The 22378-nt window shown below is 42.5% G+C and overlaps 1 protein-coding gene across 8 annotated transcripts in view; it reads left to right on the top strand.

The window, feature by feature from the left end:
• stxbp5b (syntaxin binding protein 5b (tomosyn)) overlaps positions 1 to 22378 on the top strand; it is a 34359-nt gene that overhangs the window by 6782 nt on the left and 5199 nt on the right. For 2 of the 8 annotated variants that reach the window (XM_029125725.2, XM_029125724.2), the window contains 26 exons: positions 1879 to 1960; positions 2428 to 2528; positions 6390 to 6524; positions 6887 to 6950; positions 7768 to 7851; positions 9027 to 9150; positions 10070 to 10148; positions 10299 to 10453; positions 11193 to 11265; positions 11449 to 11596; positions 11781 to 11848; positions 12015 to 12055; positions 12238 to 12464; positions 12682 to 12866; positions 13071 to 13196; positions 13647 to 13798; positions 16274 to 16336; positions 16492 to 16551; positions 16675 to 16722; positions 17835 to 17885; positions 18302 to 18421; positions 19291 to 19527; positions 20087 to 20444; positions 20814 to 20979; positions 21100 to 21211; positions 22039 to 22259. In XM_029125725.2, the coding sequence (XP_028981558.2) occupies positions 1879 to 1960; positions 2428 to 2528; positions 6390 to 6524; positions 6887 to 6950; positions 7768 to 7851; positions 9027 to 9150; positions 10070 to 10148; positions 10299 to 10453; positions 11193 to 11265; positions 11449 to 11596; positions 11781 to 11848; positions 12015 to 12055; positions 12238 to 12464; positions 12682 to 12866; positions 13071 to 13196; positions 13647 to 13798; positions 16274 to 16336; positions 16492 to 16551; positions 16675 to 16722; positions 17835 to 17885; positions 18302 to 18421; positions 19291 to 19527; positions 20087 to 20444; positions 20814 to 20979; positions 21100 to 21211; positions 22039 to 22259 (3280 nt within the window). The remainder of the gene's footprint in view (positions 1 to 1878; positions 1961 to 2427; positions 2529 to 6389; positions 6525 to 6886; positions 6951 to 7767; positions 7852 to 9026; positions 9151 to 10069; positions 10149 to 10298; positions 10454 to 11192; positions 11266 to 11448; positions 11597 to 11780; positions 11849 to 12014; positions 12056 to 12237; positions 12465 to 12681; positions 12867 to 13070; positions 13197 to 13646; positions 13799 to 16273; positions 16337 to 16491; positions 16552 to 16674; positions 16723 to 17834; positions 17886 to 18301; positions 18422 to 19290; positions 19528 to 20086; positions 20445 to 20813; positions 20980 to 21099; positions 21212 to 22038; positions 22260 to 22378) is intronic. The other 6 variants (XM_029125728.2, XM_029125726.2, XM_029125729.2 and 3 more) reach the window with 6 other exon arrangements.

The following is a 22378-nucleotide window of genomic DNA, read 5'->3' on the forward strand; positions in this document are numbered from 1 at the left end:
GGAATTATTGCCTTGTTGCATATGGTATGCAGGTTAAAATCCTTTCATTCTGTATACTAGGATTCTTTTCAGAACTCTTGCTCTTTCAGAATAGCCAAAGGTTTCATGGTAGCTTCCCTTATCAGTTTCCTTCCTGTCCTGCAAAATGTAAAAAAAGTTAATATTCATGCAATCCACTGCAACTGTGAATCCATAATTAGCTTATCCTCGCTAACCTCTACAGCATCCCTTTTCTTTCCCCATGTTTATAAACAGTGTAAGTGTAAACTCAGAACACAGTTGGGGAAATGAGGGGTTTCTTTTCTCCAGCCACATCCCACAGCTGTTCATCGAAGCAGGCAGGGTGTCTGCTTTCTTACTCTTTGAACCGCAAATTGCCCGTTTACTTTTTTCCGTGCTCATATCTCCTTCGCGTTTTCTTTTTTCGAGACCACTGTTGTTGGCTCAAATCCACAGTGACTTATTTCACACAGGACTGCCATGGTTGCTTGGCGGTAAAGTATAGCATCACTGTGGGCAATGGCCTTGAGGTCATATTTTCACAATGTCAGCAGACTGGAAACCTCTGACTTGATGGACCCCTCAGATAAATCCTAAATGGTACCCTATTTCCCTATATAGTGTACACATTTTATCCAGGGCCCTAGTCAAAAGCAGTGCGCCATGTAGGCAATAGTGTGCCATTTGGGAAGCAGCGAGAGAGGGTTGAGACTCCGCAGGAGTCTGCTACCATCCTGTCTGGATTCTAAACTGACCGATGTGTTAGGAATAAATAACGCTCTCATGGGCCTCTGGTTTTTATTTTCCCTCCCCCCACTTTTAGTTATTCATTCGGGATGCCAACTGTTTTGAAGGCAGACTGGACCGTATTAATACATGGAGTTGTTGTATTGAGCGGAGTCAGTCAGAGTGGTTACAGCTGAGGGAGGGATTGGGTGGCGGAGTGAATGACTTGCTTTGTCTGCTTCTGTGCCATTCTATTGTTGGGGATTTCATAAGGTGGTGGGTGCACTTTTCCAATGTTTCCTGTCAAGCTAATTCAAAGGCTCTTAGGCTCTGGGATGACTCACTGCTGAAGGTGAAAGTGGTTTAACTGAATATTCTAAATGAAGCAAGATCAGGTCTGCGTCTTGAAATTGTTCCTGTAGTCATATCAATTATTTTTTAGAACACTCTGAGGTGATGGAGATAAAAGTCCTCTTCTGCTTTTCAGTGGTGGACAAGCAAAGACAAATAAGAAGCCAAAGGAAGCAGCCAAAAATCTGGGATGTCCTTGTCAAAACAGAGATTGTCAGAGATCAAGCTAAATAGGTCAGAGTAGAAACATTGAATCATTAAGTCAGAGTAGAAACATTGAATCATTAAGTCAGAGTAGAAATACTCAAGGTCAGAGTAGAAACACTGACGGTCAGAAAAGAAACAGTGAATAATCTAATTTCTTAAATAGTTAGACAGGCAAACGTATGTTTGCTTAGCACAACAAATCATTGTGGTTTATTGCAAATTCTTGCTATTGTATACTACCATGACCCCATCACTATGTTAAAGCCTTTATTGGATTTAATGGCAATGGGCACATTACACTCTTAGCTGACCTACGACATGGACTAAGCCCAGGAGGATCCGAGACCCATTTACCAAATCAGATACAGTACTACTGTGCCTGCCTTCCATTTAATTCATATTAATCTGTTTTGTGGCCTCATTGTCCCATGTTCCACTGCCACAAAGGATTTTAAGTATTTATTTCTTGCTGAGGACAAGTCATTTTTCATGTGGGATTCATACATTATAACCTATTCAGTTCATTGTCTTTAAACCCATGCCTATTACAAATGCATCTTGAACAAGGTCTGGTCCCTTAACTGAGCTGTACAGTTTTGGCCGTGCTGGTGTGGAGTGCTACTGTCAACATGAGAGTGGGGCGGCTGTCATCCAGCTCCAGTTCTTGGTCAACGAGGTGAGTCCCACTCTTCATCCAATGTCATAGCACTGGCTCTCTCATTTAACAGTTTTTCCTCAATTTTTTGTTGCTTCTGTTCTCACCTTATGAACAATCCTCTTAGAAAGGGGAGCCTTGGCTAGGTCCTCTCATTCAATGGGTTTTGTGAAAGGGAAAAATTAAGTGTTTTGGAATTACGGAATTGAGAAAGCCTTGGATTCTGTCAGGTCCTCATCCATTTAACTCTCTTTATCCACATTGCCCTATTCCTCTCATGTATCTGGTTACATTTGCTCACTAGTGTATCTGACCAGTAACTGAAAGGTTAGATTACAATCCCTGAGCTGGTAAATTGAACAACCTGTCGCCTGTACCTGGGCATACTGGTTAACCCTTATTTCCCCAAGGTACTGGCTGAAAATGCCTTTGTAACATATTTTTTACTATGTGGAAATTCAATTATCATCTATAACACCGGTCAACAGGGGGCGCTAGTGAGTGCCTTAGCTGATGACAGCGTTCACCTGTGGAATCTGAGGCAGAAGCAGCCAGCTATCCTGCACACACTCAAATTCAACAGGGAGAGGTATGTACACCATAAACGTTGGTCATATTTGAATAAGCTAAAGACGCACAATAGCTATATTCAAATAGGCTGTTCTACACCCACACGTCTTCAAATTGAATATTCAATTTGTGGTCTTCTCTTGTCTTGTTTCATCCTCACTGCTTTTGTGTCAGCATCCCCAAATAGCATCCTATTCCCATTCAAGTGCACTGCGTTTGACTAAGCCACATCAAAATGAGTGCACTTAATAGGATAACCGATGGGCACACATTGCTGCTGTTGAATCTTGCTTCTTTCCCAGTCAGGTCAATAGCCGCTATAACTGCTGGATACCATAGTTACCATGCTCATTGGCTTTTAGTGTTACATCATAGGTTTATATTTTAATTACTTCTGAAGGGCCGCTGGGTGCATCTGAAAAAGCCTACCATTTTGGGTTTCAGCCAGTCAGTTGTTTGCTGCCAGATAGGAGTTAATGCTGCTTTCTCTGTATGCAAATGTTTTGCTGTGCATACATTATGGATCCTTTTTCTGATATGTAAAATAATGTCCCTTGGTAGCATGAAAAGAAATCTACACTCACCTAAAGGATTATTAGGAACACCTGTTCAATTTCTCATTAATGCAATTATCTAATCAGGCAATCACATGGCAGTTGCTTCAATGCATTTAGGGGTGTGGTCCTGGTCAAGACAATCTCCTGAACTCCAAACTGAATGTCAGAATGGGAAGGTGATTTAAGCAATTTTGAGCGTGGCATGGTTGTTGGTGCCAGACGGGCCGGTCTGAGTATTTCACAATCTGCTCAGTTACTGGGATTTTCATGCACAACCAATTCTAGGGTTTACAAAGAATGGTGTGAAAAGGGAAAAACATCCAGTATGCGGCAGTTCTGTGGGCGAAAATGCCTTGTTGATGCTAGAGGTCAGAGGAGAATGGGCCGACTGATTCAAGCTGATAGAAGAGCAACTTTGACTGAAATAACCACTCGTTACAACCGAGGTATGCAGCAAAGCATTTGTGAAGCCACAACACGCACAACTTTGAGGCGGATGGGCTACAACAGCAGAAGACCCCACCGGGTACCACTCATCTCTACTACAAATAGGAAAAAGAGGCTACAATTTGCACGAGCTCACCAAAATTGGACAGTTGAAGACTGGAAGAACGTTGCCTGGTCTGATGAGTCTCGATTTCTGTTGAGACATTCAGATGGTAGAGTCCGAATTTGGCGTAAACAGAATGAGAACATGGATCCATCATGCCTTGTTACCACTGTGCAGGCTGGTGGTGGTGGTGGTGGTGTTATGGTGTGGGGGATGTTTTCTTGGCACACTTTAGGCCCCTAAGTTCCAATTGGGCATCGTTTAAATGCCACAGCCTACCTGAGCATTGTTTCTGACCATGTCCATCCCTTTATGACCACCATGTACCCATCCTCTGATGGCTACTTCCAGCAGGATAATGCACCATGTCACAAAGCTCGAATCATTTCAAATTGGTTTCTTGAACATGACAATGAGTTCACTGTACTGAAATGGCCCCCACAGTCACCAGATCTCAACCCAATAGAGCATCCTTGGGATGTGGTGGAACGGGAGCTTCATGCCCTGGATGTGCATCCCACAAATCTCCATCAACTGCAAGATGCTATCCTATCAATATGGGCCAACATTTCTAAAGAATGCTTTCAGCACCTTGTTGAATCAATGCCACATAGAATTAAGGCAGTTCTGAAGGCGAAAGGGGGTCAAACACAGTATTAGGATGGTGTTCCTAAATCCTTTAGGTGAGTGTATAATCTGAGGTTTGTTTTGTTTTGTGTATTTGTTGTTGGGTTATGAGAGTTTACTGTGTGACATTGTACAGTTGATATTTTATTATAGTGACTGAGTGTGATCTGACACAAATATGCAATTTTCGCCTAGTGTGAACAGTACTGAGTTTATTCAAGGCATGCCCGTTAATGGCTACTCAGACCTATAAGGATCGACTGATTTCACTACCTCACTATTACATCACACACAAATGCAAGCTGGTCTGCTTTAACAACGTTACAATTGTTTGGCTGTTGTGGGTGGTGTAGTCCAATTTTATTTTTACTGTGTGCTATAATTCTTCATGATAGTTGGGCTACCAACATATGATTGCCTACAGTGCATGCCAGTCTAAATATAATAATTGCCTAAGAACTGTGTGTGTGTGTGTGTGTTATGATCTCTACTAACAACTAGATTAGACAAAGTTTACAGTAAATAAAAAATAAAAACCATTGAGTCACTATCAGTAATGAATTGTTCTCATCCCTTCATGGTAAAATGTCCATGCTGCATCTGCTTGATAACAATAACATTAATGATTTGTGAAACGTTTCATATGAATATTGATTTTGATAATGGATCTATTGTATAATGTGTATTGTTCAGCTTTAACGTTAGACTCTGCAAAATTTGTGTTGAAACACAATGCTCCACTTCTCCCTTTTTCCCCAATGACTATCACCATGAAACAGCCTGAGGCGTACCTGTGCACATGTACAGTGTGTGTGACGGTATGACGGCAAAGTCTCACATCTCGCTCCTATCGCCTAATACTAGTGCTGGATGCACCACTTGATTTACAGTGCCCTTGTGAAGTATTCAGACCCCTTAATCTTTCTCCACATTAGACATTTTCTTACCATCAATCTACAAACAGTATCCCATTGACATTTTCTTTGAAATTTGTATTTCATTGTGAAATGGAAAATGTTTATGACCTCCAAGACTCTTCCTATAGTTGGCCATCCGGCTGAACTAAGTTACCCGTCAAGAAGTAACTTAGTTCAGCCAGTCAGTTGCTTGCTGCCAGATAGGAGTTCATGCTGCTTTTACTCTATGCAAATGTTTCACTGTGCATACATTATGGATCCTTTTTCTGATATGTAAAATAATGTCCCTTGGTAGTATGAAAATAAATCTACACTCACCTAAAGGATTATTAGGAACACCTGTTCAATTTCTCATTAATGCAATTATCTAATCAGGCAATCACATGGCAGTTGCTTCAATACATTTACGGGTGTGGTCCTGGTCAAGACAATCTCCTGAGCTAACTGAATGTCAGAATGGGAAAGAAAGGTGATTTAAGCAATTTTGTGCGTGGCATGGTTGTTGGTGCCAGACGGGCCGGTCTGAGTATTTGCTGAGGTGTTGACTAAGTACCCAATGGCCACAGAGCTTCCGAGTTTCTCTGCAGAGAGGACAACCATTTCCTCAGCACTCAGGCCTTTATGGTGGAGTGGCACTCACTCAAAAACAAGGCACCGCTCATCACCTGGCTAATGCCATACCTCCTGTGAAGCATGGGGATGGGAGCTTCATGCTGTGGGAATGCTTCTCAGCAGCAGAGACTGGTCAGGATTGAGAGAAGGATCAACAGAACAAAATACAGAGAAACCTGATCCAGAGTACACAGGACCTCAGTCTGGGGAAAATATTTTTTCAGCTTAACAATTAAGTGGAAGTGGCTTTGGGACAAGCCTGTGAATTTCTTTGTGTTTCTCAGCCAAAGATTGGACTTGAATCCCATGGAACATCTATGGGGAGACCTGAAGATCACCAATGGTCCCCATGTAATCTGAAGAAGCTGTTGATGGGCCAACAAGAAAGAAAGAATGAAAGAAACTGCCCTGCCCCTATTTCAGTTTTTATCTTCAATACATTAGTGTGAATTTTTTTTTTTTTCACTTTGTCATTTTGGGGTTATGTGTATATGGATGGAAATTGTTTTATTTAATACATTTTAAATGTAGTCTATAACACCCCGTAATGTGAAGAAAGTGAATGGGGCTGAATGCTTTACGAAGTCACTGTATGAATGTACCCTTTGCCCCTACAGGATCACGTTTTGTCACCTGCCCTTTCAGAGTAAATGGCTGTACATTGGCTCGGAGAAAGGAAACATCCACATCGTAAATGTTGAGTCCTTCACACTCTCAGGCTATGTTATCATGTGGAACAAAGCCATCGAACTGTAAGTCTTTCTGACTATCTCTCTTTCTCTCTCTCTTTTTTTTTTTATCTGCTGTACTGTGCCATTTGGCTCATTTGGTACATGCACGCATCCTTAGAGTTGTGGGTTCGATTCCCACTGGTCCCCATTACCAAAAAAAAAAATCATTAAAACTGTATAGTGAAATTATTGACAACAATGTAAATGTAATGCTTGGGCTTCTTTGACTATTCCAATTTGCAACCTATTTCCTAAAGGCCCCCATGTTAAAAAGTAGTACACTACATCAAGAAATGTAGGACTATTTAATTGTAACAGAAACTAGAGTAGTGCACTGTTTAAAATAAGTTAGGCTGTTCTGTCCACTCCCTGTTCCCCTTCAGGTCCTCCAAGACTCACCCTGGGCCTGTGGTCCATATCAGTGATAACCCAATGGACGAAGGAAAGGTAGTAACTTCATTCAGTTTTCAAGATATTGCACATTATCTACAACATGCTACACTAATTCCCCATTTATACCCTGCACCGTGTATAGGCCGCACCATTCATTTTATAGCTTTGTGTATACAAACCCGAGTATTAACTGCACCCATATATAAACCACCAAGAGAATTATGACTCATACCTACATTGTACATTAATATAAAACATCTGTCATTGGGCGCTACCATATTTATTTTATTTTATTTATTATGGAGAATAACATTTGTTTTTCAAAACCCTGTAACGCTTATTTCATCATATTTGCTACATGAGTTTCTGAGTCCTCTATGTTGTCAAGCAAACATCTGTGAAAATGTTGGCTGGTGGAAACTGATGTCGACTTTAGGGTTTTCAAAATCTGTGTACAGTGAGATTGCTTCTGTGGACAGGTGTCTTTTATACTGGTAACAAACTGAGATTAGGAGCACTCCCTTTAAGAGTATGCTCCTAATCTCAGCTCGTTTCCTGTATAAAAGACACCTGGGAGCCAGATATCCTTCTGATTGAGAGGGGATCTAATACTTATTTCAGTCATTAAAATGCAAATCAATTTATAACATTTTTGACATGCGTTTTTCTGGATTCACTGTTCAAATAAACCTACCATTAAAATGATAGACTGATCATTTCTTTGTCACTGGGCAAACGTACAAAATCAGCACGGGATCAAATACTTTTTTCCCCTCACTGTATAAGCCACAGTTTATAGAAGGGATATTATTTTACTAAAAATGCACAACTGAAAAAGTAAATTATTCTCTCTTTTCTTTAATTTTGGCAGATTTTGATTGGATTTGAATGTGGGACCGTGGTGTTGTGGGACCTGAAATCCAAAAAAGCTGACTACCGTTACAATTATGACGAGGTAAGGTATATTTCTATGTTTCCTTTAGATGATGGACTAAAGTAGATTAGTAGTAGAAACACATGGGACTATTCTGCTTTTTATTTTCCATGCTCTATTATTGATCCTTGTTCTGGGGCTATTTTGTTGATGCTCAATTCAAAATATTATCTTGATTTGCAAGTAATGTATCATTTTGTTGGTATTCAAACTGATGATGTAACAATGCTCTTGGGAGAGGGAGGAGAATGTTTTGGAGATAATCTTTTTGAATGTGTTTATATAACCCCATCAATCCCAAGATCCCATCAGTTTCATTAATATGACTTTCATTCATTTGTCCAGCTTTAATATTTTGCCTCACAATGAAGTGTCTTGACATTATCTTTTCATCATAACCAGGGCTACAGTCACAATACATACAGTGGGTATAAAAAGCATCAACTCCTTTCAAAATGTTTACATTTTGTTGCTATACAGCCTGAAATTAAAACACAAAATCAGACTTATTCTTGCTTTATTTACACGCAGATTTTCTATACCAATCAATCGATCAAATGTATTTATTAAGCACTTTTTACATCAGCAGTTGTCACTGCTCAAGTGCTTTTACAAAACACCCAGCCTGACCAACTGTACAGTATGTGTTACTATCAGTTGCGTTAATGAGTTTTATTGACAAATAAAAGATGACAGACAAAGCAAACAAGTGATATAATGGAATTTGCAATAGGTAGAGAAAATGTTTTCTCCTGGGGAAAATAATATGTTAGGAGTTTTTCTAGCAGCTGTTTGAGCTTTCTATACTATCATAGTCACTGTTGTTATCTACTGGGACTATAGTTAATGCAAAAATCTCCCTTTTCACAAAACATTTTTTTTCTCCTTATCCATTCAGGCTTTACTGTAGCCTTAATGTTTTTTTTTTTCTTCTCCTTCTGGTATCCACCCCATGGCTTCACAAATAACCCTCTAGCCCGTTTAGTTAATCAGACTGAGTAGTTGGCACGGACAGATGCACAAAGCCGACAACACAGCCCAAATACCTGTAGCTCAAATACGCACTTTGAACTGGATTAGAATTCCTGATCCCATTGCTGTGAAGATAGGACCCGTTGGCTTAAGTTACTTACCCACTGTGCTATGAAACGACCATTAACTACACGCCGTCTTTGTCCCTCTGTGTTCTGCTCCAGGCCATCCATTCTGTAGCCTGGCACCATGAAGGTAAACAGTTCACCTGCAGCCACTCGGATGGAACTCTGACCACATGGAATGTACGGGTCCCCACCAAGCCTGTAATCACCATCACACCACACGGTACGTTTGGTTGCTCAGGGACATAAAACCACAGGTCTAAAGACGCATACTTTTTTTGGACTAGAGGTTTGGACACTGCTCGCTTTTCTCTTAGACAAGATTATGTCTGGTAACACGTTTTTGTCAACCAGTTAAGATGGTCCACGTAGTTTTCTTTATTTTTATGAAAGCGACCTTTCAGGAAGTTCAGCGGTTGGTTCTGGTTATCAAAAGGAGCTGGATCAATTCTAACTGACCGGTCAAATACACTATATGGCCAAAAGTATGCCGACTCCCAACCATCACACCTACATGAGCATGTTGGACATCCCATTCCAAAACCATGGACATTAATATGGAGTTGGCCCCCCCTTTGTAGCTGTAACAGCCGTCACTCCTCTGGGAAGGCTCTTCAAAAGGTTTTGGAGGAATTTGGAGATTTTGCCATCCCGCTAGGTAGCATTTTCCTGGCATCCACCTCACCCAGATTTGTCCATCAGACTACCACATAGTAAAGTATGATTCATCATTCCAGAGAACAGGTTTCAACTGCTCCAGAGTCCAGTGGCGGCGTGCTTTACACCACTTCAGCCGACGCTTGGCATTGGCATTGATGTGAGGCTTGTGTATAGCTGCTCGGCCATGGAAACCCATTTTGTGGAGCTCTCGACGCACAGTTCTCGTGCTGATGAGGCTTCCAGAGGCAGTTTAGAAGCACTATGCACTTCAGCATTTGGTGACCCTGCTCTGGGAGTTTGGGAGGTCTACCACTTCGTGGCTGGGCTGTTGTTGCTCTTATACGCTTCCACTTCACAATTATAGCGCTCACTGGAAACAAAGATTTCCAATGACTTGTTAATCTGAAGGTTCAACTTGATTCCATTCACGTTTTGTACAGTTGTATTGAACAAATGTTCTTTTGTGCATAATTCCCTTGCAGGTAAGCAGCCCAAGGATGGAAAGAAGCCAGAACCATGCAAGCCTATCCTGAAAGTGGAGTACAAAACAACAAGAGCTGGGTGAGCGTTTGAGTGACCTAATGAACAGTCAAAAAAAATTGTGGCCATGTGATCCATCTTTTCCAGGGACCTACTCAGTGTGCCGTCTGGGGCCTGACAACATGCTTGAGTGTGCGATTTATTTATCAAATGTGCATTTTTATCATCCAGGGACGCCTTCATGGTAATGTCTGGAGGCCTGTCCTATGACACATGCTGCAGGAGAGCCTGTCTTACAGTGATGCACGGGAAGAGTACCGCCGTCCTGGAGATGGATTATCCCATCGTAGACTTCCTAACGCTCTGTGAAACACCATATCCAAATGGTGAGTTATAGTATAGCACTGTTACATAAACACTGTATCCAGATGGTGAGTTACAGTATAGCACTGTTATATAAACACTGTATCCAGATGGTGAGTTACAGTATAGCACTGTTACATAAACACTGTATCCAAATGGTGAGTTACAGTATAGCACTGTTACATAAACATTGTATCCAAATGGTGAGTTACAGTATAGCACTGTTACATAAACACTGTATTCAAATGGTGAGTTACAGTATAGCACTGTTACATAAACACTGTATTCAAATGGTGAGTTACAGTATAGCACTGTTACATAAACACTGTATTCAAATGGTGAGTTATAGTATAGCACTGTTACATAAACACTGTATCCAAATGGTGAGTTACAGTGTAGGGCATTTGCTGTGTAGCAGGTACAATTGTTGAGGTAACGTTTAGGGATTGCACACAGGCAAGCCCCATAGCTCCTATCAGTTTATGATCAAATACACAAGCAACATGCTGGGCAAAGCAACGTGAGTTTTTGAGGGGGAATATGGAAAAACTACATTTACTCCAGACATTTTTAGTTGTATATTCAAATGAGTGAAATTATGGCAATATAGAGCTCTGCTGTATTCAATTTGTTTTATATTCCATGAGGGGAGCTAGCTTTAATTTAAGTTGGACAGTGAAACATTTGCATTGCTTAATGAGTCCATATGTAACAGTGTTGTTAGGATTTCTTTCATTTCACTTTTCCATTCTGCTTGCTCAGACTTCCAGGAGCCTTATGCAGTGGTGGTCCTGCTGGAGAAGGATTTAGTTGTAATCGACCTTGGACAAATTGGGTGAGTGTTGTCGTTATTCTACATGTTATTGTTACCACTTCTGTTTGCACTTTTACATTCGGTAGATGGAGGGGGTTTGGAATATGGATTAACAGTTTCATTGGACATTTGTGTACTTTGGACAATAAAGTAATCCTCTTCTACATACATGGGTCATACAACCAGAGCCTGTTGCCTTGACAGGTACCCAATATTTGAGAACCCGTACCCTCTGTCGATCCACGAGTCCCCAGTGACATGTGTGGAGTATTTTGCCGACTGCCCTCCTGAACTCATACCTGCACTTTACTCTGTGGGCTCCCGGCAAAAGAGACAAGGTTACAGTAAAAAGGTAATGTTTTCCTCCTTTTGAAAATGGTCAAGTAGGCCTTATGAAGTAATCATATATTACAATATAACTTAAATATGCACTCAGGGACATAGTATTGGAATAGGACATAAAGAATTGTAATGTATGGGATTAACCCTTATATTGTTATATAGTAAATGCCTTTTGCTTTGTTTTGTATTTCCAGGAATGGCCAATCAGTGGTGGTAACTGGGGCCAAGGCACTCTGAGCTACCCTGAGATCATCATAACTGGGTGAGCACCTACATGAAGGCTGGGACGGCAAATTCACCACTATACCTAATTCTTTATAGGTCTGGTTGAGCAAAACTCACCTAACTTCATCTGAATCACAAATATGTATTTGCCATTCATGTTAACCAAAAAAGCTTTAGCCAATTTCCTTCTTTGCCATGAACAGACATGCTGATGGATCAATCAAGTTTTGGGATGCTTCTGCAAGTGAGTGGCCTTTGATTGGATTCCTTTCATGTTATTGTCCGATGAAATAAGAGTGCCGCAATGGTTTGTAAAGCAACGGAATAAGATTTTGCCTGTGTACATGGTATCTAGACCCTGTGTTTAGGCGGCATTTAGAAGCAATGACGCCTGGCTGACCGTTCATTATAATGTCCCCTTCCCAGTAATGCTCCAAGTACTGTACAAACTGAAGACTGCCAAGGTGTTTGAGAGGTCTCTGAAGGGTGCCAAGGAGGAGAAGCAGAACACAGAGATAGTCGACGAGGACCCGTTCGCCATCCAGTCCCTGTCGTGGTGCCCAGAGAGCAGGATGCTGTGTGTGGCCGGAGTCTCCGCCCACGTCATCGTCTATAGGTTCAGCAAACTGGAAATAACCACTGAGGTGGTGCAGGTAACCATAGCAACCCCCTTCTGCATGTGATATCAGTGCAGTATTTTGCATACGTGTGGGTCGTCCAACCTCTAAAATCATCCAATCGACCTTTTTCCATGTTTGCTCGTTCATGACTCGATTTTATGGCCGCAAGTCCGCTCTGCATAAGAGCGTCTACGGAATAGAACAAATGGAAAAAACGATGCACTGACTACTGTTGTCTCTTTCTCCCCAGCTGTTGGAGGTGCGTATGCAGTGCGAGCTGAACGATGTGGATTCCCCAGACCCAGCAGATCATCCTCCCACCCCCTCCACCCCAGCCGCCCACTCCTCTGCCAGCCCGAGCCAGGAGAGAGATCCCTTTGAGACCCAGCAGTCCACCACCGATGAAGGGCCCCGGGATAACGTGCCATGCCTCAAGTACGAACCACACGGTTTAATTTTCTTGCTGTTGTGCCATCCACAAGGGGCTCAGACGACAATGAGTAGTTGTTTCTATGTAAGATAAATCAAATGGTGAAAATGGTGAACAATATGAAGCTGTAGGTCAAAGATTGGTTTGCTACACACTGAGAATTTGTCACACTGTATGTCATCTGATCCTCGTGTGTTGTTTCCCTGAAGAGTCCGGAGTTCCCCTCTGAAGCAATCTCCAGGTTACCAGGTGGACCTAGTGGTTCAGCTGGTCTGGGTCAGTGGCGAACCCCCCCAGCAGATCACCAGTCTGGCTGTTAATTCCTCGTATGGCCTGTAAGTTGATCTGTCTCTCCGTCCGTCTGTCTGTGTCCGTCTGTCTGTGTCCGTCTGTCTGTGTCCGTCTGTCTGTGTCCGTCTGTCTGTGTCCGTCTGTCTGTGTCCGTCTGTCTGTGTCCGTCTGTCTGTGTCCGTCTGTCTGTGTCCGTCTGTCTGTGTCTGTCTGTCTGTGTCCGTCTGTCTGTGTCCGTCTGTCTGTGTCCGTCTGTCTGTGTCCGTCTGTCTGTGTCCGTCTCTGTAATTGTCTGTCTGATTGCCAGAGCAAACGGCTGTATTCTTGACTGTTAAGATGTACATTTGACACATCATCTGCTGTTGTATTTAGACAGAGATCTTACACAAATTGAATACTGTATTTCAAATTGAAAAATCCCTTTGGGTTGTTCATAGATTAACTGCAGATGACACCAGTCCAGTGAACACCATAACGTTGTCATTTTTCTTCAGTGTGGCATTCGGCAACAGCAACGGCCTGGCTGTGGTGGACTACCTACAGAAGACCCTCCTCCTGAACATGGGCCTGTCGGAGCTCTACAGTCCCTCGGAGCCCTACCAGAGACAGCCCCGGTCCCCCCGCAAGACGCGGCAGCCTTCTGGAGGTGAGGGGTTCCCTGCCAATATCACCTCTTAATATTCATTTGGGTAGGCTGCGGTATGCGTTCTCAGAAATGTGAAAGGAAGTACGTTTCTAATTAATCGTTTCCTTGAAGCAGCAAGGGATAATGACTTAAGTATGTTCTGTAGAATAATAATAACTGATAATGTTTGGCAGTTGATGAATGTGATTTGCGGTGTGGACTCAAAGGTATGGTCTAAAGTCCAGTGTCATTAAGCTAGAGGAGGAGGACTCTTGGTAGACAGTAGGCATCACACCTTGAATACCCCACCCCCTGCAGTAGCAGCTTTCTGTCAACCGGGGGCGTCACTGGTGGGCTGTCCACCTGTTCAGCGGCTCGGTAGATGCTCATCATTTATGGGATCTCCTTGCACTCTGATTAACCATGCACCGATCGGGGGTATGAATATCCTCTGGAGCACAGTGAAGTCCATTATTAAGAAATAGAATGAATATGGCACTGTGAATGTGTCTAGAACAGGCGGTCCTCAAAACCAATCACTTTGAGAATCACTCTATCTGTATATGTACACTACCATTTGGGGTCACGTAGACATTTCCTTGTTTTTGAAAGAAAAGCACATTTCTTTTCCATTAAAATAACAGCAAATTGATCAGAAATACAGTGTAGACATTGTTAATGTTGTAGATTACTATTGTAGTTGGAAACAATTTTTTCATTGAATAAAAAAGAGGCCCACAATCAGCAACCATCACTCCTGTATTCCAATGGCATGTTCTGTTTATTTATTTTTTTTGAAAGTCATTAGTTTATTCTTGTTCTGAGAAGTAAAGGCTATTCCATGTGAGAAATTGTCAAGAAACTGAAGATCTTGTACAAAGCTGTGTACTACTCCCTTCACAGAACGGCACAAACTGGCTCTAACCAGAAAAGAATGTACAACAGAGCAAGAGGACAAATACATTAGTGTGTCTAGTTTGATAAACAGATGCCTCACAGGTCTTCAACAGGTCTTCAATCTCAACAACAACAGTGAAGAGGTGACTTTTGTGAGATGCAGACCAAATTTAAAGATGCTGGTGGAGTGCTTGATGGGATCTGACAAGCATGGTGGAGGCAGTGTAATGGTCTGAGGGTGCTTTGGTGGTGGTACAGTGGGAGATTTGTACAGGGTAAAAGAGATCTTGAAAAAGGAAGGCTATCACTCCATTTTGCAAGGTCATGCCATTCCCTGTGGACGACGCTTGATTGGAGCCAATTTCCTCCAATGACCCAAAGCACAGCTTCAAGTTACGCAATAACTATTTAGGGAAGAAGCAGTCTAGTATTCTGTCTACAACGGGATCTCAACCCTATTGAGCTGTTGTGGGAGCAGCTCCACAGTATGGTATGTAAGAAATGCCCATCAAGCCAGTCCAACTTGTGGGAGGTGCTTCAGGAAACATGGGGTGAAATCTCTTCAGATTACCTCAACAAATGTGCAACTAGAATGCCAAAGGTCTGCAAGTCTGTAATTGCGGCAAGTGGAGGATTCTTTGAGCAGGGTTTGATGAACAGTTATTTTTTCAATTAAAAATAATTATTTCTAACCTTATCAATGACTATTTCCTATTAATTTAGCTATTTTTCCTATTCAAACTCATTTCACATTGTTTTCATGGATTCTAAGTGACCCCAAAATGTATGTTTACAATGTATTTATCTTGTGCTCTTAACTGTCAGGCTGTTCTTTGTGTTTATTAATTTCATATTTGGATAAGTGAGCCTTCAGAGGTTCAGCACTGGATTCAGTACTCCTGTATTACAAACACATTGCTTAACATCTAATATAACCTTCGATTCCTTCACAGTAGTCTCACCATCTTGTATTGATTAGAACAATATTCCAGTTACCAGCCCCTCAGTTCCTTGTCTTTTTTCCTTTTTTATGATTTCTCATTATTTTGTCCTCTCATTGTTTTGTCTCACCTTTCTTTGCTCTCTCCCTCTGTGGCTTTGTAAAGACAAAGACATTCGGTCTGTGACGTCTTACATGTCCCGCCTTTCTATCTTTTGTAAGTCTGTGAAACAGACTTATCGTTCTTCCAACTCCCGTAAGTCATCTAGTTTATCACCATCAATATTATTATTTTCTTTCTTTCTTTCCTTCTCTCTCTCTCTCTCTCTCTCTCTCTCTCTCTCTCTCTCTCTCTCTCTCTCTCTCTCTCTCATTTAAGATTCTTCTTACCCTGTTTCAGTCAGCCTTTGTTTTTATGCACTATAACGATATATTTTTGTTGTCACATGTTGTTAAGTATATGGTTAGGAGAATTTGGGGAAAACATTGCAGTCATTGAATATTGCCTTAGTGTGGTAATATTTATCAGCTCACCTTAGTTACTGTTACGTCTAAGAGTTCTGTGAATCTCTTGGACTCAATTAAATTCTAGTTAATGGTGAGCAACAGTCTTCAGATGTAGAAAAGGTTTTGTTCTGAGACACGTCTGTTCTTCACAGCCCTCAGTGACAATGATGGGAACAATGCTGCAGAGGAGAAAAGCAACAAATCACCAACGTCAGGTAACAAATCCTTATCTGTTTTACTGTCCAATACAAAATGCAGTCAAGCTTTTTTTCTTTTTTTAAACAGTTACAAAGGAGATATTTATTTAGCTGCTTTTGGGTATCAAGTCTCTAACGGAGTGTTGAAACAAGCTTTTGTTGTTACAATATAGGCTCCACATCTCCCTTCAATTCAGACGATGAACACAAACAGCAAAGGTTCATAGAGAAGGGTACTGTATTACATTGATACATCTAATAAAATACACTTAGCGTCATTCCTTCCAAAAGTTCTGGCCGTGGGAAATGCAATGACGTTTTACACTTGCTTTTGTCTTTTTAAAACACGTTTGCAGTGATGTCCAAAAGCAGGCGGTTTTCCAAGACGGTTGCCAATGACTTTGGTAGTGTATGATCTCTGTGCTATGAACTCTACTGCTTCCTATCTGACCGACCTTACTGGGCTTCTAACCAGGGCTGTGACCTAATCCAACATGAGCGCCGGTGCGTTATGTGCTGCTGAGGATGATGGGGGGAATATACATGCCCTTGACTGTGGGTTCTTGTCAATCACCCGACGGCTGATGTTCTATCCTTGTGTTCCTCTGCACTTTGTTAAGCTCATGACAGTTAGACAGGTCTGCACTTGTTTCTCATAGAACCAGGTTTACTATGCTTTTTGCACCAGAGGAAAAACCCTGTCATACCTGTCATTTCGAAATGAAAACTTGTAAAAGAAAAATGTAAAAGAAAGATGGGTTTTCCCATATAAAGCTGTAAAATCTGAAAGGGCACATTTACGCTGGTTCAAATGTATAGTAATTCTGACTGTTTGTCTCTTACCACCAACAATGTTGTGATATTGGGAGAATTAGAATATTTAGTGGAATTACACAACATTATTATTGATCATTATGATGAATTAAAATGCGCTATAACAGGGGCTCTGGTACTTGACTATTCAATTTAATGATTTCTCCTCTCTCTTTTCCAGTCTCTTATTGTAAAAGTGACCAAAATCCAATATTTATTCAGTGTCTACTTTGTTTCACATTGCAGGATGTGTGTGTGTTGCAATAATGCTAAGCTCCTGTTGACTGAGTGAGAGAGCTGACATACTTTATTCCTTATAGCCTGGAGTATTAATGCTAATCATCCACTCTCCTCTGAGTATTAATGCTAATCATCCACTCTCCTATGAGTATTAATGCTAATCATCCACTCTCCTCTGGGTATTTAATGCTTATTATCCACTGTCCTCTGAATATTGAGTGCTAATTCTCCCCTATCCTGAGCATCAATGCATATTTTCCACTCTCCTTTGAGTATCAATGCTAATTCTCCTCTCAAGCTTTTTTGCCGAAGAATGATGGAATGATGGAATTTGCTGCAAGCAATCAAAACTAATAAAACATTTTGTGGCCAATTTTTACACTTTAACAATCAATTTGCTTGTGTTAATGTCAAAAGAGGTTATGTTTTGTTTTATTTTATTATAATTTTTTTTTTCTTGCAGCCAGGATGTCAAGAAAAATTAGCTCATCTACAGAGCAAAAGACAGACCAGGGTAAGCCCCTTATAACTTTGAGTTGTATTTACAGTCTTCAGAGACCTTTTATCATCCAGGTAGTGTTCTATTCTAAAATACAGCAAACTACTCATTTTCAGTGAGTTGAGTCAGAGTTTATCCCTGGCCTGGGGAACCAGTCTGAAACATGCTGCATTTACATTCACATTGGTGTTTAGCTCTCCTATATAGTAGCAAGAGCATGGGAATCGAACCCACAGTAAGTCATACTCCACTAAATGAGACAAACGGGCATTGTTCAAATGAACGGTTGGATCAGACTGGTTCCACCAGGATGAGCGTAGACTAACCTGTGAGAAAAACGTGGCATTCTGAATGTGAAAAATGAAAAAGCCGTAAACCGGTAACCTGAGACTCATGTATTTTCTGCTTGCCCTCGTCTTCTCTGTGAGCAGAGGAGAGGGTGCAACGCAAGCGCCAACCCCTGAAAAAAAAGTGCTTGAGTTCTGTGAAAGAAGACAATGAGACCAGAAGGACACAGTTTCATCTGTTTACTCACCCAGTCCCTGACCTCAGTGAGTGGATGAGTCACATGGTCTGCATCTGAGTGGCGTTGTGGGTCCCGTGTAGGTCACTGCTTTATACCAGGTCCCGCTTTGGGCTCTGGTCAAAAGTAGTTTGTTGTTTTGCAATGGGGTGCTCTGACAATGATTTGGGCTGCGGTGGGAAAGCTGGTGCTGATACTAACCCCCAGCAATACTGATTAGGTGTCCAGTCTCTAATTTTTAACTTTGTTCTCTCACTGACTGACTGACTGAATTGTCTGTACTTAATTGTACAGTAAGATGATCTGCACAGTACTAAAAATCCTGCTTTTCTCAAAGGAGTCTTACAAATGCGTTTGACATGCTATTTAAACAGACTCTCCTACCCCGGGTTAGACACTAACTGCTCATGTTATGGCCTATTTTGGGATGTTTCACATTATGACACCTTCTTTGGCCAAATGGCCAGGGTGCTCCTGGAAGGGATGTGGGTACTGTACTCAGGAAACAGAGTGCATATTTGTATTTTTGGAAACATAATGACCACAAGACCACCGGTAATCTTTCAGTGATGAAACACCACACAGGTTCAGTGCAGTAACCTTTATTTGGTTCTACTTTATTCCTTTCGATGGGTGGTTCATGTGCTACTCCTTGTGTGCATTGCGAAGAAATGTGAAGGTTTTTCTTATATTATCAAGCTTGGATGCATGTCTGTATAACCAACTTGCTCTTAAGACACTGCAAGACAATTTCAGTGCCTCTACGTGAAGTATGGAGTACTAACCTTCCATTTGGTGTGTCCACGGGCTGTTAACTGCAACTATTTCAGGTTTTTCCTATTCCTACTATATCATGTATTAGCCCTCAATTTCTTTTGTGGTACGCCGTCCTCGCAGATGCCAAGGATTCGTTCAGCCGCTCGAGGAGCTCCAGTGTGACCAGTATAGAGAGGGAGTCTCGTGAGGCCGTCTCCTCCATCCACTTCATGGAGAGTTTCCCCAGGAAGACGGACAGCAGTGCCAGCCCCAGCCTCTGGGTGGGTTCTACCCAAGGCACCCTGCTAATGCTGGCCCTCAGCCTGCCACCCACAGGGGACCAGAGGCTGCAGGAGCCTGTCGGAGTCTCGCCTTGTGGTAAGTGGGAGTGCTAAAGTCTCAAACTTCATCCCATCCCATATAATGGCCAAACTGTCTTTTTGGTAGTCCACTACTTCTACGTGGAGTAGTCATGGCATGCTGAGTTACAATGATTGAGGAGACATTTTGTAGTTCTAAAGCATAGCTCGTCACACTGGAGCCATCTCTGTGATAGAGGTAAAAGCAATCATTCTGTGGTGGCCACATCTGAATGGAACTGGAAGGAGTAGTTTGCGGCTTACACATGGTCCCACAAGTGTTCCAAATATTTCATTAGAAGCAGTAATTCCAACCTTGTGGTTCGAGACCACTTGTGGTCTGCAAGTTAATTTCAGGTTATCAGCAAATGACATATTAACAAAATAACGTAGGAATGGATTTTTAGGGGGCATTAGGAGTTTGTGCCAGAGAAAGAAGGATTGAGAGTGAGAAACTTCCTCAGGGTCTCTCTGTCCTCTTAGTGCTCAGACCAGACCCGAGTGCAGCTTAGCTCATTGGGTGTTATAAATGTACTTTATAAAAAGCAAAAAGTGGATTTTGTCTCTCTGTCCTGTAGGTACTCTGGTCAGACTAAAAGGAGGTATCTTGACCATGGCCTTCCTGGACTCCCTTGGCGTGATTGTCCCTCCTCTTTACGAGCCATGGTCGGAACCCAACGCCCCGGACGAGGAGAAGGAGAAGGCGAGGAGGCGCCGGCCGGCCTCTCCAGCCCCCACCCAGGAGGGTCAGGACAGCCAGTATGCTGTGGTGTGTTCAGAGAAACAGGCTAAGGTGTTGGGTCTGCCCTCCCAGTCCCACTGCTTCAAACACAACATCACAGAGAGTTCCTTCGTGCTGAGAGCTGATGTGGTGCAGATGACTGCTGGACTCTGCCTTGCCTGCTTTTGTGCCAACGGACACATCATGACTCTGAGGTACCCATGAAGGACCAGTCAGGATACTGTATGTACCCATGACGGACCAGTCAGGATACTGTATGTACCCATGACGGACCAGTCAGTATACTGTATGTACCCATGACGGACCAGTCAGGATACTGTATGTACCCATGACGGACCAGTCAGGATACTGTATGTACCCATGACGGACCAGTCAGGATACTGTATGTACCCATGACGGACCAGTCAGGATACTGTATGTACCCATGACGGACCAGTCAGGATACTGTATGATTTTTGATGTACACTCCGTGTCACCCAGACCTTTCTGGGGGTTGATTGGGGCAGTTACTACACTTGCTAAATCTTGCTAAATCTTTCTCTGTCTCTCTCCTTCAATCCCAGTCTGCCTAGTCTAAGACCACTCCTGGATGTAAACTACCTTCCTCTGACAGATATGAGGATAGCCCGGACCTTCTGCTTCTCCAACCTGGGCCAAGCTCTATACCTCGTCTCCCCCACAGAGATACAGAGGATCACATACAGCCAAGAGACCTGCAACAATTTACAAGTACGAGTATGCGTGTGTTTGTGCGTGGGTGACTTCAAGACATCGCGTTTTTTGTTTGTGGATATGGAGACGCCTTTTTTTTTTTTTTTAACATGTTCCATGCTGCTACAACCCCTCTAGGAGATGATGGGAGAGTTGTTCACCCCAGTGGAGACACCTGAGGCACCTAACAGAGGGTTCTTCAAGGGCTTGTTTGGGGGAGGAGCTCAGTCGTTGGATAGAGAAGACCTCTGTAAGTGACATCCCACACAAATCCTCACATTTAGTTAAGACTGGAGTCTAACTTGTGAGGGCTGTCCCTACTGTACCCAATCAATGACCTTAATTCACCAATCACGCTAAAGGGAGGATCAGATTATTTCAGATTGTGTCCATAGCTCTGGTGGTGAAATACATTGGGGCACGAATTCTCACTGTTTGACAAAAACAGAAAATGAACCAGGCAAGCCTAGTTCTACCCGCCCAAAATTAAAAGTGATGAATGATGTTGCCCTCACTGGATTCGAACCTGGGTCTCCCACATGAGAGGGTATGTCATTAACCACTATGCCATGGAGCTATACATTTAACGCATAAACTGAAGGTTGTAGCATGCAATGTTTTTGTCTATCCTGAACAAATCCTAATGCATAATCTGTTTTGATGGTGACAAGCCTCGAACGCGGGACCTCTTGTTCGGTAGTGCGCCTCTCTGACCACTACACTATTTAACAAGGGGGAAGTCAGTCAGTCACTCAGTAAGAGACATTCGATCTTCTTGGCCTGCTCCGCTTACGGGATCTGATAAACATTGAGTTAACCTTTGAAACAAGTGAGTAAATGCTTTGCTCAGGCTAGGCAAGCGAGTGCCAAGTGAGCTCCTCAACCTGCAGAAACCTTGACATCTTCTACAGTATTTAAACGACACGTCCAATTTATTTGGCCATAGACAACGTCTTAACCATATGTTTGGCATTATGTTTTAATAATGGCATAATCTTAATGGAAATAAACAATGGGATTGCTATAATAAAGCCACATCTTTTTGGGCTTTGTCTTTGTTTTTCTCCCTCTGTACAGTTGGTGAGATTGCAGCGGGTAAGGCCTCTCGTAGCCTGGCGCAGCACATCCCTGGGCCACAGAGCATGGAGGGCATGAAGGGGGCAGCCTCTGGGGTCGTTGGCGACCTGGCCCGTGCCCGGATAGCCCTGGACGAGAGGGGGCAGAAGCTGGGAGAGCTGGAGGACAGAACGGCAGCCATGTTGGCCAGCGCTGACTCCTTCTCTAGACACGCTCACGATGTAAGGCGAATCTGCTGGGGTCGGACGTGAGGGGCACACCTGGGTTCAGCTAGTATTCATCTTTTTCCCTCTCAAATGCGTGCTTGAGCGTTTGTGGAAGTCTGTGTGGAGTTTACCTT

This window comes from Esox lucius, chromosome 15, assembly GCF_011004845.1.
Source record: "Esox lucius isolate fEsoLuc1 chromosome 15, fEsoLuc1.pri, whole genome shotgun sequence".
NCBI lineage: Eukaryota > Metazoa > Chordata > Actinopteri > Esociformes > Esocidae > Esox > Esox lucius.